The sequence below is a fragment of the Oncorhynchus nerka genome, linkage group LG7, assembly GCF_034236695.1.
Source record: "Oncorhynchus nerka isolate Pitt River linkage group LG7, Oner_Uvic_2.0, whole genome shotgun sequence".
Taxonomy (NCBI): Eukaryota; Metazoa; Chordata; class Actinopteri; order Salmoniformes; family Salmonidae; genus Oncorhynchus; species Oncorhynchus nerka.
In genome coordinates, this window is record NC_088402.1 from 1841185 (window position 1) to 1855695 (window position 14511).

Consider the following 14511-nt stretch of genomic DNA (forward strand, 5'->3'; position numbering starts at 1 on the left):
GGAAGGTGGTGATTAACTCCGCTGTCCTGGCGTCGTGAGGGAGTTTGTTCCACCATTGGGGGGCCAGAGCAGCGAACAGTTTTGACTGGGCTGAGCGGGAACTGTACTTCCTCAGTGGTAGGGAGGCGAGCAGGCCAGAGGTGGATGAACGCAGTGCCCTTGTTTGGGTGTAGGGCCTGATCAGAGCCTGGAGGTACTGAGGTGCCGTTCCCCTCACAGCTCCGTAGGCAAGCACCATCTCTTGATTGTGTCTGCAAGTACAGTAGCTAGCAAGCTAGTCAACTTTAACCTGTTAGCTTGGCTGCCATTGTGAGATCAGAACGCTCTCTGAACGCCCCGAGAGCGAGAACGCACTGCATTTATGAACTGACAACTGACAAGGTTCTGAATTTATGAACTGACAAGGCTCTGAATTTATGAACTGACAAGGCTCTGAATTTATGAACTACCCAGATCACACTCTGGCACTCCAGACTGAATTTACAAACGCACCATATGATTGGCGGTAAAGATGGTTTATTATATTGACAAGATACCCGAGTGACCGCTCTAACAATGGAAATGCATGTCCTCAATGAGTGAAGAAAAGTGAGATCAGGTGGGACCATTCTAGCCAATGAGAGGGCAGATATGTGTGTGAACAACAGGTAAGTCGTTTTTCTCAAAGTTGCCGGAATGACACGTCTCCACTTATATCAGTACATTTGTAAAAAGCTAAACATTACGAAACGTATATTCAATAAAATAAGCCTAATGTAATTCGATACACTATAATAGCACTCCATACAAAAAAAAGGCTTATCTCAACGCGGACAGATTTTGGGCAGAGTAAATCCTCTCGCTTCTCCTCTTCCTCTCTGCTGGCGGCTATAATAAATTGCTGTACGTGGACGAGACAGTTGAGGAATACGGACATCACAACGCGGTTCGACGTTTATTTCGTTCTGTAGCAATACCTGTTTCGTACGCCTAAATACATATTTTTTTCTGTCGAAGACTGCCATTATTTACGTGGCTATAATAATGGTGTGAAGGTGGATAAACGGCCGGGGACCAACGCTTCTCCAAGATTTCGGCGTTAATCAGTATCTGAACGCCGGTGCCGTGAACATGGATATCGACGATGGAGCAGAGGAGTTTTCCTTGGAGGAAATCTTATCGTTGTACAGCCAGCCGATCAATGAAGAGCAGGGATGGGCTGTTTGTTACCAATGTTGCAGAACTTTGGTTCAGAAACACCGGAGGATTAATTCCAAGACCTCCAGCGCTTCAGTTGGGGATTTGCCGAGAAGGATTGAAGGACCTGGCGATGTACGGATTCTGAGAGATGGAACCGTTCAATTGCACCACCAAGACAGCACAGGTAAACAACACAATGTCTGTCAAAATCGGACCTACTTTGAAGCCTATCTAGGCTCCCCTATTTGCATGGTTCACTGAAGTGAACATAACTAATAGGATAGGATACACACGTGTATAGACGCCATGCTTCTCAGAGATTGGATCGGATTTTTACTGTGGCAGAGGCCTAAACCAATTACCTTGTCAATTCACTGATATTACACATGGAGCTTGAATATACAGTATTTAGGCCTACATATTTGTATCGTTCAGCCAAACAGGCTTAGTAATGCCTGTTAATTATGAATGTAATTATATGTTCACGATGAATCACTGTATCAATCATTTTTGATTGCAATATACCTAGTAATCAAATCATATATGTGTGTAAACAAGTCCTTTGGCCAGGATCCATCACTCACAGACCTTTCACCCCTAGAGTTGACTTGTTCACTTCCTTTCATTGATTTTAAAGGAAATGACTGGTATCTGGAAACTTCCTGTAGGCTAACTGATGCCTACACCATGCTTTTCCATGTGTGGGGAGTAGTGAACGAGTGCACACTTCGGGAGGAAGGAGAGATTATTGGGACGTAACCGTGGCGGTAGAGCGGCTGCTTACCTGTGGAGGTAGAGCGGCTGCTTACCTGTGGAGGTAGAGCGGCTGCGCTTACCTGTGGAGGTAGAGCGGCTGCTTACCTGTGGAGGTAGAGCGGCTGCTTACCTGTGGAGGTAGAGCGGCTGCTTACCTGTGTAGTGTTGGTGAGCCTGTGGAGGTAGAGAGGCTGATTACCTGTGTAGTGTTGGTGAGCCTGTGGAGGTAGAGCGGCTGCTTACCTGTGTAGTGTTGGTGAGCCTGTGGAGGTAGAGCGGCTGCTTACCTGTGTAGTGTTGGTGAGCCTGTGGAGGTAGAGCGGCTGATTACCTGTGGAGGTAGAGCGGCTGATTACCTGTGTAGTGTTGGTGAGCCTGTGGAGGTAGAGCGGCTGATTACCTGTGGAGGTAGAGCGGCTGATTACCTGTGTAGTGTTGGTGAGCCTGTGGAGGTAGAGTGGCTGCTTACCTGTGGAGGTAGAGCGGCTGCTTACCTGTGTAGTGTTGGTGAGCCTGTGGAGGTAGAGCGGCTGCTTACCTGTGTAGTGTTGGTGAGCCTGTGGAGGTAGAGCGGCTGCTTACCTGCGGCTGAGCCTGTGGCAGAAAGCTGTAGTCTGTCTAGCATATGTTTTAATGTCTGAGTAGGTAGAGCGGCTGCTTACCTGTGTAGCCTGTTGAAAGTGAGCCTGTGGAGGTAGAGTTTTAATGTCTGAGTACCTGTGCTGTGTTGGTGAGCCTGTGGAGGTAGAGCTGTAGTCTGTCTAGCATATGTTTTAATGTCTGAGTAGGTGAGCCTGTGGCTGAGCCTGTGGCAGAAAGCTGTAGTCTGTCTAGCATATGTTTTAATGTCTGAGTAGGTAGAGCGGCTGCTTACCTGCGGCTGAGCCTGTGGCAGAAAGCTGTAGTCTGTCTAGCATATGTTTTAATGTCTGAGTAGGTAGAGCGGCTGCTTACCTGCGGCTGAGCCTGTGGCAGAAAGCTGTAGTCTGTCTAGCATATGTTTTAATGTCTGAGTAGGTAGAGCGGCTGAGCCTGTGGCAGAAAGCTGTAGTCTGTCTAGCATATGTTGTAATGTCTGAGTAGGTAGAGCGGCTGCTTACCTGCGGCTGAGCCTGTGGCAGAAAGCTGTAGTCTGTCTAGCATATGTTTTAATGTCTGAGTAGGTAAGGGGAAGTAGTTGACACCACAGCCGCTGGCACTGGGTTTGATTTCCTTTTCACGCTGTTGTTTATCTTATGACCCTCTGCCACACACACACACAACCTCCACTCTCTCTCACTGTCGGAGGCCATTAGATGGTGATAAGTAATGGGCCCCTGGCTGGGATCTTGTTGTGTTCTGGTTTGGTTTATCAAACCTGTGTAACGTCACATCCTGAGCACAGTCTCTGTTAATGTGTCTATCTCACTTCTCATCAGAAAATGCAAAAACAACCCTCCTGTTTGACTGAATCAGAACTTGAGTGGTCGGGTCCTGCAGATTTATAAGGTGAGGTATTTTGGGAAGGAAGGTCTGCCTGTCCTGCCTCTGATTATGGTGGGATGGCAAACACGTGAGGTCTATTAGGCTGATGCCTAGTGTTGGCTCGCTCGGGAGCTTACCACCGGAGGGGAGTGTTGGCTCGCTCGGGAGCTTACCACCGGAGGGGAGTGTTGGCTCGCTCGGGAGCTTACCACCGGAGGGGAGTGTTGGCTCGCTCGGGAGCTTACCACCGGAGGGGAGTGTTGGCTCGCTCGGGAGCTTACCACCGGAGGGGAGTGTTGGCTCGCTCGGGAGCTTACCACCGGAGGGGAGTGTTAGGTACTGGGCCTTAGACCTAAGCATATCTGACCAATGACATACTCACTGACTGTCACCGCAAAGGCCTGTCTTTCAGACAGAATAAGGCAGTGTTTGCATTCGGATTCAGGCCATCGGGAACTGGACCAATCAGCCTTGCAGTTTCTTCCAGTAGTATGGCAGTATGTAGTGATGTAATGAATGCATACACATAGCTGCTCTGTAGCACAGTCTGGATAATAGATCTCTAACTACCAACCAACACACTCCATTTGGAGACGTTATTAATGGAGACTTTATTTCATTAGAAAATACATTGAGGATCTGATGAACACAAGGCTTCAAGGCCTGGTTCCTTTTCCATGAGTAGTGTCGTGTCTTTGGCATCATTTAAAGTGAAGACTGTTATTTTATCAAATCAATTCTCTGTCATTATTATTACTTGATTAAACTAATCATGTAAATGTAATTAACTAGGAAGTCGGGGCACCAAGGAAAATATTCAGATGACAAAGTTTACAAATCTAACTTTCAGATATTTTAATACCTGATCAATTTAGTCTTCTAACTAATGAATTATTCTTTACCTCGCGTTAGTCTCATTCCAAACATTGTAAATTGTTGGTTATCTGCACGAACCCAGCCTTCTACTATGAATGATCCATACATCAATTGTCTCAATCATTTATTTACTAACTAAATAATCACAGAAATGCATAGACAAACAGATGTATGTAGTAGTATGGTTACAAGGAAATGATAGGGGAGGTTCCCTAGTGGGCTAAACCGATATGACAGTTTGGTGGACAAAGGGAAGTGGGTGTGGACAAAGGGAAGTGGGTGTGGACAAAGGGAAGTGGGTGTGGACAAAGGGAAGTGGGTGTGGACAAAGGGAAGTGGGTGTGGACAAAGGGAAGGAAGTGGGTGTGGACAAAGGGAAGTGGGTGTGGACAAAGGGAAAGAGCGGGCAAGACAAAAGGGATCACTACACACAGTTGATTATATTAATTGAAATGCTAATCCTTTGCATATGAACGCTCACTCATTCGGGAATAATTGCAATCGATATGTATATTTACGCCCAGGTGTTGTGATCTTCTCTTTTGGAATCCAGTCTGCTGGCGAGTTCATCAGTGTCTCTCTCTCCTCTCTGTTTCCCTGAAATCTTTTGTGGTTATAATGGATACTTCAGTGTACCATTTAGAAATATTATCATAGAAAGCTGTTTTGTCGGTATTCCCGTCTCAGGTTGACATAATTTCTAGCTGCGGACTAGTAATTAGTATCTAATATTTGCTCTTCTGTAGGGATTGATAGTCTCAGTTGAATCATTTCCAGCCGTGTAGCCAATGCTCCACGTGGTATGGTTTTCTAGTCTCTGTACTCAACTGTGGTCTGAAGAGGATTTCCTCAGGAGGGGTCTTTATTCGTAACAGTAGGAAAGGGCTGTTGTGACGCCAGATCATGTCTGCGCTCACAGGGCAGACCAATTACTTAAACTATATTGACAGAGAATTGTATTCCCTGTAAAGGTTTAACATCACCGTACATAATTTCACAAATAGTTTCATCTTTACTCATTCATTTGATAAAATAATTTGATGCAAACCCCATAATTGAGAAATGTACACATTCAGATATATAGTTGTGTGTTTCCTGTCCTTCATGAGATCACCAAATGAAACGCACTTGACATGACTGTCCCTTTAGTGTCCACGGACCATTCACACCTTCTCACAAGTGGACATTTTGTATCAAATCCTCATTTTGGGGATCTCCATGTGAAATCCTTTGTTCTGTCTCTTTCTGCATTGCCAGGGGGACAGAGTCTCCTCCAGGAATATACAACCTGAGATAACAGAACCTGAGTGTAAGATCAAATCAAAATGTATTTGTCACGTGCGCCGAATACAACACGTATAGTAGACCTTACAGTGAAATGCTTACTTACAGGCTCTAACCAATAGTGCGGAGAAGAAGAAAAAACGTGTGTGTGTGCAAAAAATAAAACAACAGTAAAAAGACATTTGTATATAGCCTTGCTACTCTTATTTTCAGACACCGGTTAGTCAGGCGTATTGAGGTAGTGTGTTCATTTGGGTATGGTTAACCTCTCTAGGGGGACCAAATGATCCAGAAAAAAACAGCTTCCAATTTGCGCAACGTCACTACAAAATATCTAAAAAATTATCTGTAAACTTTGCCAAAACATTTCAAACTACTTTTGTAATACAACTTTAGGTATTTTTAAAAGTTAATAATTGATCAAATTGAAGATGGGTCTATCTGTTTTCAATAGAGGACGAGAGGAAACTAACGCTACTTTTCAAGTCTTGGCCAACAGTGTTACCCTTTTCCAGGATGGCCGTACTTCTTAATTGCACAAAGGAATAACCTCAGCCAAATTTCAAAGACTGGTGACATCCAGTGGAAGCGGTAGGAACTGCAAACAAGTTTCCCCATGAGAACCCAATGAACAGAGTGACTTCAAATAAATAATTCTGAATGGTTAATCCTCGGGGTTTTGCCTGCCACATAAGTTCTGTTGTACTCACAGACATTATTCAAACAGTTTTAGAAACTTCAGAGTGTTTTCTATCCAAATCTATGAATGATATGCATATCTTATATTCTTGGCATGAGTAGCAGGAAGTTGAAATTTGGCACGCTATTTATCCAAAAGTGAAAATGCTGCCCCCTATCCCAAAGAGGTTAAAATGACTATGCATATAGTCACTGATGAACAGAGAGTAACAGTAGCGTAAAAAGAGGGGTGGTGGGACACACCCTGGTTAGCCAATGTGCGGGAGCACTAGTTCGTCAGGTCAATTGAGGTAGTATGTACATGAATGTATAGTTAGTGGCTATGCATATAAGATAAACAGAGAGTAGCAGCAGCGTAAAAAAGATATTAGGGGAGGCACACAATGCTAATAGTCCGGGTAACCATTTGGTTACCTGTTCAGGACTCTGATGGCTTGGGGGTAAAACTGTTGAGGTTCCTTTTTGCCCTAGACTTGGCACTCCGGTACCGCTTGCTATGCGGTAATAGAGAGAACAGTCGATGACTGGGGTGGCTGGGGTCTTTGAAAATGTTCAGGGCCTTCCTCTGACACCACCTGGTGTAGAGGTCCTGGATGGCAGGCAGCTTTGCCCCAGTAATGTACTGGGACGTACGCACTAACCTCTGAAGTGCCTTGCGGTCGGAGGCCGAGCAATTGCCATACCCGGCAGGGATGCAACAGAATGCTCTCGCTGTTGCAGCTGTAGAACCTTTTGAGGATCTCAGGACCCTTGCCAAATCTTTTTTGTTTCCTGAGGGTGCCCTCTTCACGACTGTCTTGTTTGGACCATTATAGTTTTGTTGATGTGGACACCAAGGAATTTGAAGCACTCAACCTGCTCCACTACAGCCCCGTTGATGAGAATGGGGGTGTGCTCGGTCCTCCTTTTCCTGTAGTCCACAATCATCTCCTTAGTCTTGGTTACGTTGAGGGATAGGTTGTTATTCTGGCACCACCCGGCCAGGTCTCTGACCCTCCTCCCTATAGGCTGTCTTGTCGGTGATCAGGCCTACCACTGTTGTGTCGTCAGCAAACTTAATGATGGTGTTGGCGTCGTGCCTGGCCATGCAGTCGTGGGTGAACAGGAAGTACAGGAGGGGACTGAGCACGCACCCCTGGGGCGCTCCAGCATTGAGGATCAGCGTGGCAGATGTGTTGCTACCAACCCTCAGCACCTGGGGGCGGCCTGCCAGGGAGTCCAGGATCCAGTTGCAGAGGGAGGTGTTTAGTCCCAGGTTCCTTCGCTTAGTGATGAGCTTTGAGGGTACTATGGTGTTGAACGCTGAGCTGTAGTCAATTAATAGCATTCTCACATAGGTGTTCTTTTGTGAGAGAGGGGGAAGCCACTAGCTATATCCAAAAAGGGCCACTTCAAATCAAATCAAATTTATTTATATAGCCTTCATGACCTTAGTATTCATACTATCTATGTTAAAGCTACAGCGGTATGTTACGAGGCCCCTGGTCTCAGCTACACAACTGAGAGCTGGATGGATTGCACAGCAGGTGTAAGAAATGGGGTGTGGGAGGAGGCATGTTATTATGCCGATTGGTCTGACATCTCTTTTTAACACCAATGGCCGGGCCTGGAGGGACCTCCTCCTTCAAGATAATGTCATTCTGACTTCCCTTATTCTGAACACCTCCAAAACAAAGGTTATGTGGTTTGGTAAGATCGCTCCTTCACCCCAGCTGCCAAACCGGTGTGATTACTACCTCTGAGGGTTTAGAGCTTGAGGTAGTCACCTCATACAAGTACCACCTAAAACTTCTCAACTGGGAATATTGAACCACCAGCTGATTCAGATGACCATCCAAGATCGATTACGCTGACGTAATGCTCCTTATAGGACACATCACTGCACTCTATACTCTTCTGTAAACTGGTCATCCCCGTCGCAAGACCCACTGGTTGACGCTTATTTATAAAACCCTCTTAGGCCTCACTCCTACTTATCTGAGATATCTACTGCAGCCCTCATCCTCCACATACAACACCTGTTCTGCAATCTGTCCCTCATACATCACAGTCACCTAATCATCCCCAACTTACAATTGGCTCATTCACCTCCCATGTAACTACTCCCCAGGTTGTTGCTATAAATGAGAATGTCAGTCAGCTGGCCTGGTAAAATAAACAATTTTAGCTCTTCTTGCCATAATAGGGACTTGGTCTTTTATCAAATAGGGCTGTGTTCTGTATACCACCCCTACCTTGTCACAACACAACTGATTGGCTCCAATGCATTAAGATGTTAAAAGTGAATTTGCTGAAATTTTTTCCCAAGGCACACCCGTTAATTGAAATGCATTCCAGGTGACTACCTCATGAAGCTGGTTGAGAGAATGCCAAGAGTGTGCCAAACATGTGTTATTTATTTTTATATTTCTTTCTCCGTATGGACTCGGGAGAGGTGAATGTCGAGAGCCGTGCGTCCTCTGAAACACAACCCAACCAAGCCGCACTGCTTCTAGACAAATGCCCACTTAACCCGGAAGCCAGCCGCACCAATGTGTCAGAGGAAACACTGTGCACCTGGCGACCGTGTCGGCGTGCACTGCCCCTGGCCCGCCACAGGAGTTGCTAGTGTGCGACGCGAAAAGGAAATCCCTTCCGACCAAACCTGGATGACGCTGGGCCAATTGCGCGCTGCCCCATGCGTCTCCCGGTCGCGGCTGTCTGCGACAGAGCCTGGGCTCGAACCCCGAATATCTAGTAGCGATGCAGTGCCTTAGACCACTGCGCCACTTGGGAGGTCCCTTCTTATTTCTTAGTTTTGATGTCTTCACTATTATTCTACAATGTAGAAATAAAGAAAAACCCTTGAATGAGTAGGTGTGTCCAAACATTTGACTGGTACTGTATGTAGTGATGCTGCAGTGCTAGGGTCTACAGTTGAAGTCCGAAGTTCACATACACTTAGGTTGGAGTCATAAAAACTAGTTTTTCAACCACTCCACACATTTCTTGTTAACAAACTATAGTTTTGGCAAGTCGGTTAGGACATCTACTGTGTGCATGACACAAGTCATTTTTCCAACAATTGTTTAGACTGATTATTTCACTTATAATTCACTATCACAATTCCGGTGGGTCAGAAGTTTACATACACTAAGTTGACTGTGCCTTTAAACAGCTTGGAAAATTCCAGAAACGAAGCTTCTGATAGGCTAATTGACATAATTTGAGTCAATTGGAGGTCTACCTGTGGATGTATTTCAAGGCCTACCTTCAAACTCAGTGCCTTGACATCATGGGAAAATCAGCCAAGACATCAGAAAAATAATTGTTGATCTCCACAAGTCTGGTTCATCCTTGGGAGAAATGTACAAACGCCTTAAGGTACCACGTTCATCTGTACACACAATAGTACGCAAGTATAAACACCATGGGACCACGCAGCCGTCATACCGCTCAGGAAGGAGACTCGTTCTGTCTCCTAGAGATGAACGTACTTTGGTGTGAAAAGTGCAAATCAATCCCAGAACAACAGCAAAGGACCTTGTGACGATGCTGGAGGAAACGGGTACAAAAGTATCTAAACCTGAAAGGTCTCCCAGCAAGGAAGAAGCCACTGCTCCAAAACCGCCATAAAAAAGCCAGGCTACAGTTTGCAACTGCACATGGGGACAAAGATCATACTTTTTGGAGAAATGTCCTCTGGTCTGATGAAACAAAAATAGAACTGTTCGGCCATAATGACCATCATTATGTTTGGAGGAAAAAGGGAGATGCTTGCAAGCTGAAGAACACCATCCAAACCATGAAGCATGGGGGTGGCAGCATCATGTTGTGGGGGTGCTTTGCTGCAGGAGGGACTGGTGCACTTCACATAATAGATGGCATCATGAGGTTGGAAAATGTATGTGGATATATTGAAGCTCTATATGTATGTTGTGTTGGAGGTCGATGGATTATGATTTTTCAACGCCGATACCGATTTATTGTAGGACCCCAAAAAAGCCGATACTGATTTGGCTTTTTAATTTTTTTATTTTAAACTTTTTATCATTTTCTCTTTTTTAATTAAACATTTTTGTGTGTGTATATATATATTTAATGAGAATTACAACAATACTGAATGAACAATGAACCCACTTATTTTAACTTAATATAATACATAGTAAAAATCTATTTAGTTGCAACTAAATAATGAAACGTGTTCAAGTTGGATAAAATATATGTTGGAGAAGAAAGTAAAACTGCAATATGTGCCATGTAAAATAGCTAACATTTAAGTCCCTTCCTCCGAACATGAGAACATACGAAAGCTGGTGGTTCAATATTCCCAGTTAAGAAGTTTTAGGTTGTAGTTATTATAGGAATGTGACGACTATACCTTTTGACTATTGGATGTTCTTATAGGCACTATAGTAATGATATTAAACACACAGAAATACGAGCCTTTGATCATTAATATGGTTAAATCCGGAAAATATAATTTCGAAAACAATGTTTATTCTTTCAGTGAAAAACGGAACCGTTCTGTATTTTTTTCGGACAGGTAGCAACCCAAAGTCTAATTATTGCTGTTACATTGGTCAACCTTCAATATTATGTGAAATTCTGGCAAACTAATGAATGTCTTTGTTAGGAAGAAACACAGTTCGCAACGAGCCAGGCAGCCAAACTGTTGCATATTCCCTGACTGCTGCACCGAACGCAAGAGAAGTGACACAATTTTCCTAGTTAATATTGCCTGCTAACATGCATTTATTTTAACAAAATATGCAGGTTTAAAAATATATACTTCTGTGTATTGATTTTATGAAAGGCATTGATGGTGCAACGAATGTGCTTTTTTTTCCGCAATTGAGTTTTTGGTAAATCATCAGCCGTTTGGCAAAGGTGAAGTAGGCTGTGATTGGATGATAAATTAACAGGCACCTCATTGATTATATGCAATGCAGGACAAGCTAGATTAACTAGTGATTATGTGAAGATTGATTGTTTTAAAAAAAAGTTTAATGCTAGCTAGCAATTTACCTTGGCTCATTACAGCCACAAGGTCCTTTTGACAAGGCACTCGCGTAGCGGGCGGTCAGCCTGCCGTGGTCAGCCTGCCGTGGTCAGCCTGCCGTGGTCAGCCTGCCGTGGTCAGCCTGCCGTGGTCAGCCTGCCGTGGTCAGCCTGCCGTGGTCAGCCTGCCGTAACTGGTGGTCAGCCTGCCGTAACTGGTGGTCAGCCTGCCGTAACTGGTGGTCAGCCTGCCGTAACTGGTGGTCAGCCTGCCGTAACTGGTGGTCAGCCTGCCGTGCAGTTTCCTCATGGATTGCAATGTAATTGGCGTCCAAAAAGGCAGATTACCGATTGTTATGAACTTGCAATCGGACCTAATTAATCGGCCATGTCGATTGGCCTCTAGTGTATATTTGACTAACTTTTTTTTCCTATTTTTTTTTTTTTTCTTTCTAGATAAACCCAGACCTCCCAACACTTCCTTAGAGGTGAGTTACATATACCCTGTTCCCAGAACTGGGCCTTGTATTCTGCTTTTGCAGTAAGACTGTGGTGTATAACATTTAGCCAGGTGTGTTTCATAGAATGAGAAGCAACCCAATTACAGAGCCCAGTGCCCACCATGAAAACCATTATAAGCCATTTGTACCAGCCTAGCGTGACCACTATGACCCAGTGGGGGTTTGTACCAGCCTAGCGTGACCACTATGACCCAGTGGGGTTTGTACCAGCCTAGCGTGACCACTATGACCCAGTGGGGTTTGTACCAGCCTAGCGTGACCACTATGACCCAGTGAGTGTTTGTACCAGCCTAGCGTGACCACTATGACCCAGTGGGGTTCTACACATGTTATTTCATAGTTTTGATGTCTTCACTATTCTACAATGTAGAAAATAATACAAATAAAGGGACCTTTTGAATGACTAGGTGTGTCAACTTTTGACTGGTACTGTGTGTGTGATGCGGGGAGGGACGTGACACAGTGTCTGTGATCTCCATGGTTGAACTGAGTGGTGTGATTGTTTTGTTTACCCAGAGATCAGTTCTCTTGCTGTTCTGATCTGGATGGTCTCGGATCATTTGATCTCTGTGTGGGGCGGACAGCGCGTTTCACAAGATTGGCCTTGGCAAGGTTCTGTGCAGAACTGGCTTCATCCCCACGGCATGGGCCCGGCAGTCCCCGCGGCATGTTGCCCGGCAGTCCCCGCGGCATGTTGCCCGGCAGTCCCCGCGGCATGGGCCCGGCAGTCCCCGCATGACCCGGCATGGGCCCAGCAATCACCTGCTGACATGAACTGTCATCATATTCCTCATTTATGACATTTTAGAACTTGTTTTCAAATCATTCAGATCCCTAATGTTCACAATCGCTCTGTGGGATCGACTGCTCCACCTAAATAATAACCCGATAGTGTTGCCTCTCTCTCTCTCTGTGATTCAGCTGGTCCTTCTCTAAACACCTTTCCCTCTGAGTCTAATTTGTCTCCACTTGTGTGGATCCCTGACCCACAGTCACCTCCTCTAATGTTGAAGACTGATGCAGCTTGGTTAGAACATGCATACAGAGGGAATGGTAAAACTATTCCTGAGCGACTAACCAACATTTCGTTTTTTAGGTTTTTAAACTAATTGACCGTTTGTTCAATTATTTGAATTCCATTACATTTATTAGTTTCTTAGTTAATTTAGAAGAAGTCTGAACTGTGTGATGTTGTAGTTTCCAACAGGCCAATATTCTAAGAAGTTTTGCACATAAAAAGTGGCAAATAACTACAATGACCATAATCCATTGCATGCCTGTTGGGACTTGTCTGTTCTGTGATGGAGAGGGATAGAAAGCAGTTGCTTACATGATCTCAGTGATTGATAGTTGGTATTCAGCAGTCATAAAAGTAGGACTTATTTACTTTTAAGAACTACTAAATAGTGATTTTTGTCAGACGACGTAGGCAGAAGCTGTGTAGAGATGAGATGATGACTTGGAATTAAATGAATAAAACAATAAATGATGGATAATCAGTAATGTGCCGTCACTACCACCATGAGACTTATTAAATTCATTGTTGTTGCTAGGGGTGTCGACGTTTGACTGGTGGTGTTGATAGGGTGTGACGTGATTAGTGTTGTTGCTAGGGGTGTCTGAGTGTTAGATTGTTTTGGGAGTGTTACCCAGAGATCGTTAGATTCTGTTGCTAGGGTCTCGATCATTAGATTCTGTGGTGTTGCTAGGGGTGTCGACGTTAGATTCGGTGGTGTTGCTAGGGGTGTGCAGAACTGGCTTCATCCCTAGGCATGGGCTCGGCAGTCCCCCGGTGGTGTTGCTAGGGTGTCCCCGTTAGATTCCCGGCAGTTGCTAGGGGTGTTGCCCGGCGTTAGATTCGGTGTTGCTAGGGGTGTTGCCCGCAGTCCTCAGGGCATGTTGCTAGTGTCGACGTTAGATCCCATGTGTTGTTGCTAGGGTGTCGTTAAACGTGGTGTTGCCCGGGTCCCCGCGGCATGGTGTTGCTAGGGCCCAGTCGACGTTAGATTCGGTGGTGTTGCTAGGGGTGTCGACGTTAGATTCGGTGGTGTTGCTAGGGGTGTCGACGTTAGATTCGGTGGTGAACTAGGGGTGTTTTCGAATCATTAGATCCCGTTAGATGTTGGTTGCTAGGGTGTCGACGTTAAAATAGATTCAGGTGGTGTTGCTAGGGGGTTTCCCTCTGAGTCTAGATTTGTTGCTCACTTGGTGGATCGACGTTAGTCACCTCCTCTAATGTTGAAGGGTGTCGCAGCGTTAGAACATTACAGAGGGAATGTTGCTAGGGGTGTCGACTTACCAACATTAGTTTTTAGGTTTTGCTAATTGACCGTTTGTTCAATTATTTGAATTCCATGGTTTGCTAGTTTCTTAGTTAATTTAGGTGGTGGTGCTAGGGGTGTCGACGTTAGATTCGGTGGTGTTGCTAGGGGTGTCGACGTTAGATTCGGTGGTGTTGCTAGGGGTGTCGACGTTAGATTCGGTGGTGGTGCTAGGGTGTCGATCGTTAGATCTAAAAGTAGTTATTTACTGCTAAGAACTACTAAATAGGTGGTTAGATTGTGCTAGGGGTGTCGTTAGTCGTTAGCTTATTTGGTGTTTGGTTACTGTGGTGACTGTGAGGCATGGAAGAAAGTTAAGGGATTGTGAGATGCAGTTTACCAAGACGTGCAGGGTTCTGTCTCTGTGGTAGACAGACGGTAGTTTAACCTAGTTGTGCACCCCCACATGTATACAAATAGAATATACAATG

The 14511-nt window shown here is 45.0% G+C and overlaps 1 protein-coding gene across 1 annotated transcript in view; it reads left to right on the forward strand.

Annotated features, from left to right (window-relative positions):
• The first annotated feature begins 851 nt into the window (after positions 1 to 851).
• spire1a (spire-type actin nucleation factor 1a) overlaps positions 852 to 14511 on the forward strand; it is a 70730-nt gene continuing 57070 nt past the window's right edge. Inside the window, 2 exon segments of the mRNA XM_065020108.1 lie at positions 852 to 1363; positions 11695 to 11726. Coding sequence (XP_064876180.1) covers positions 1111 to 1363; positions 11695 to 11726 — 285 coding nt within the window. The 5' untranslated portion in view covers positions 852 to 1110.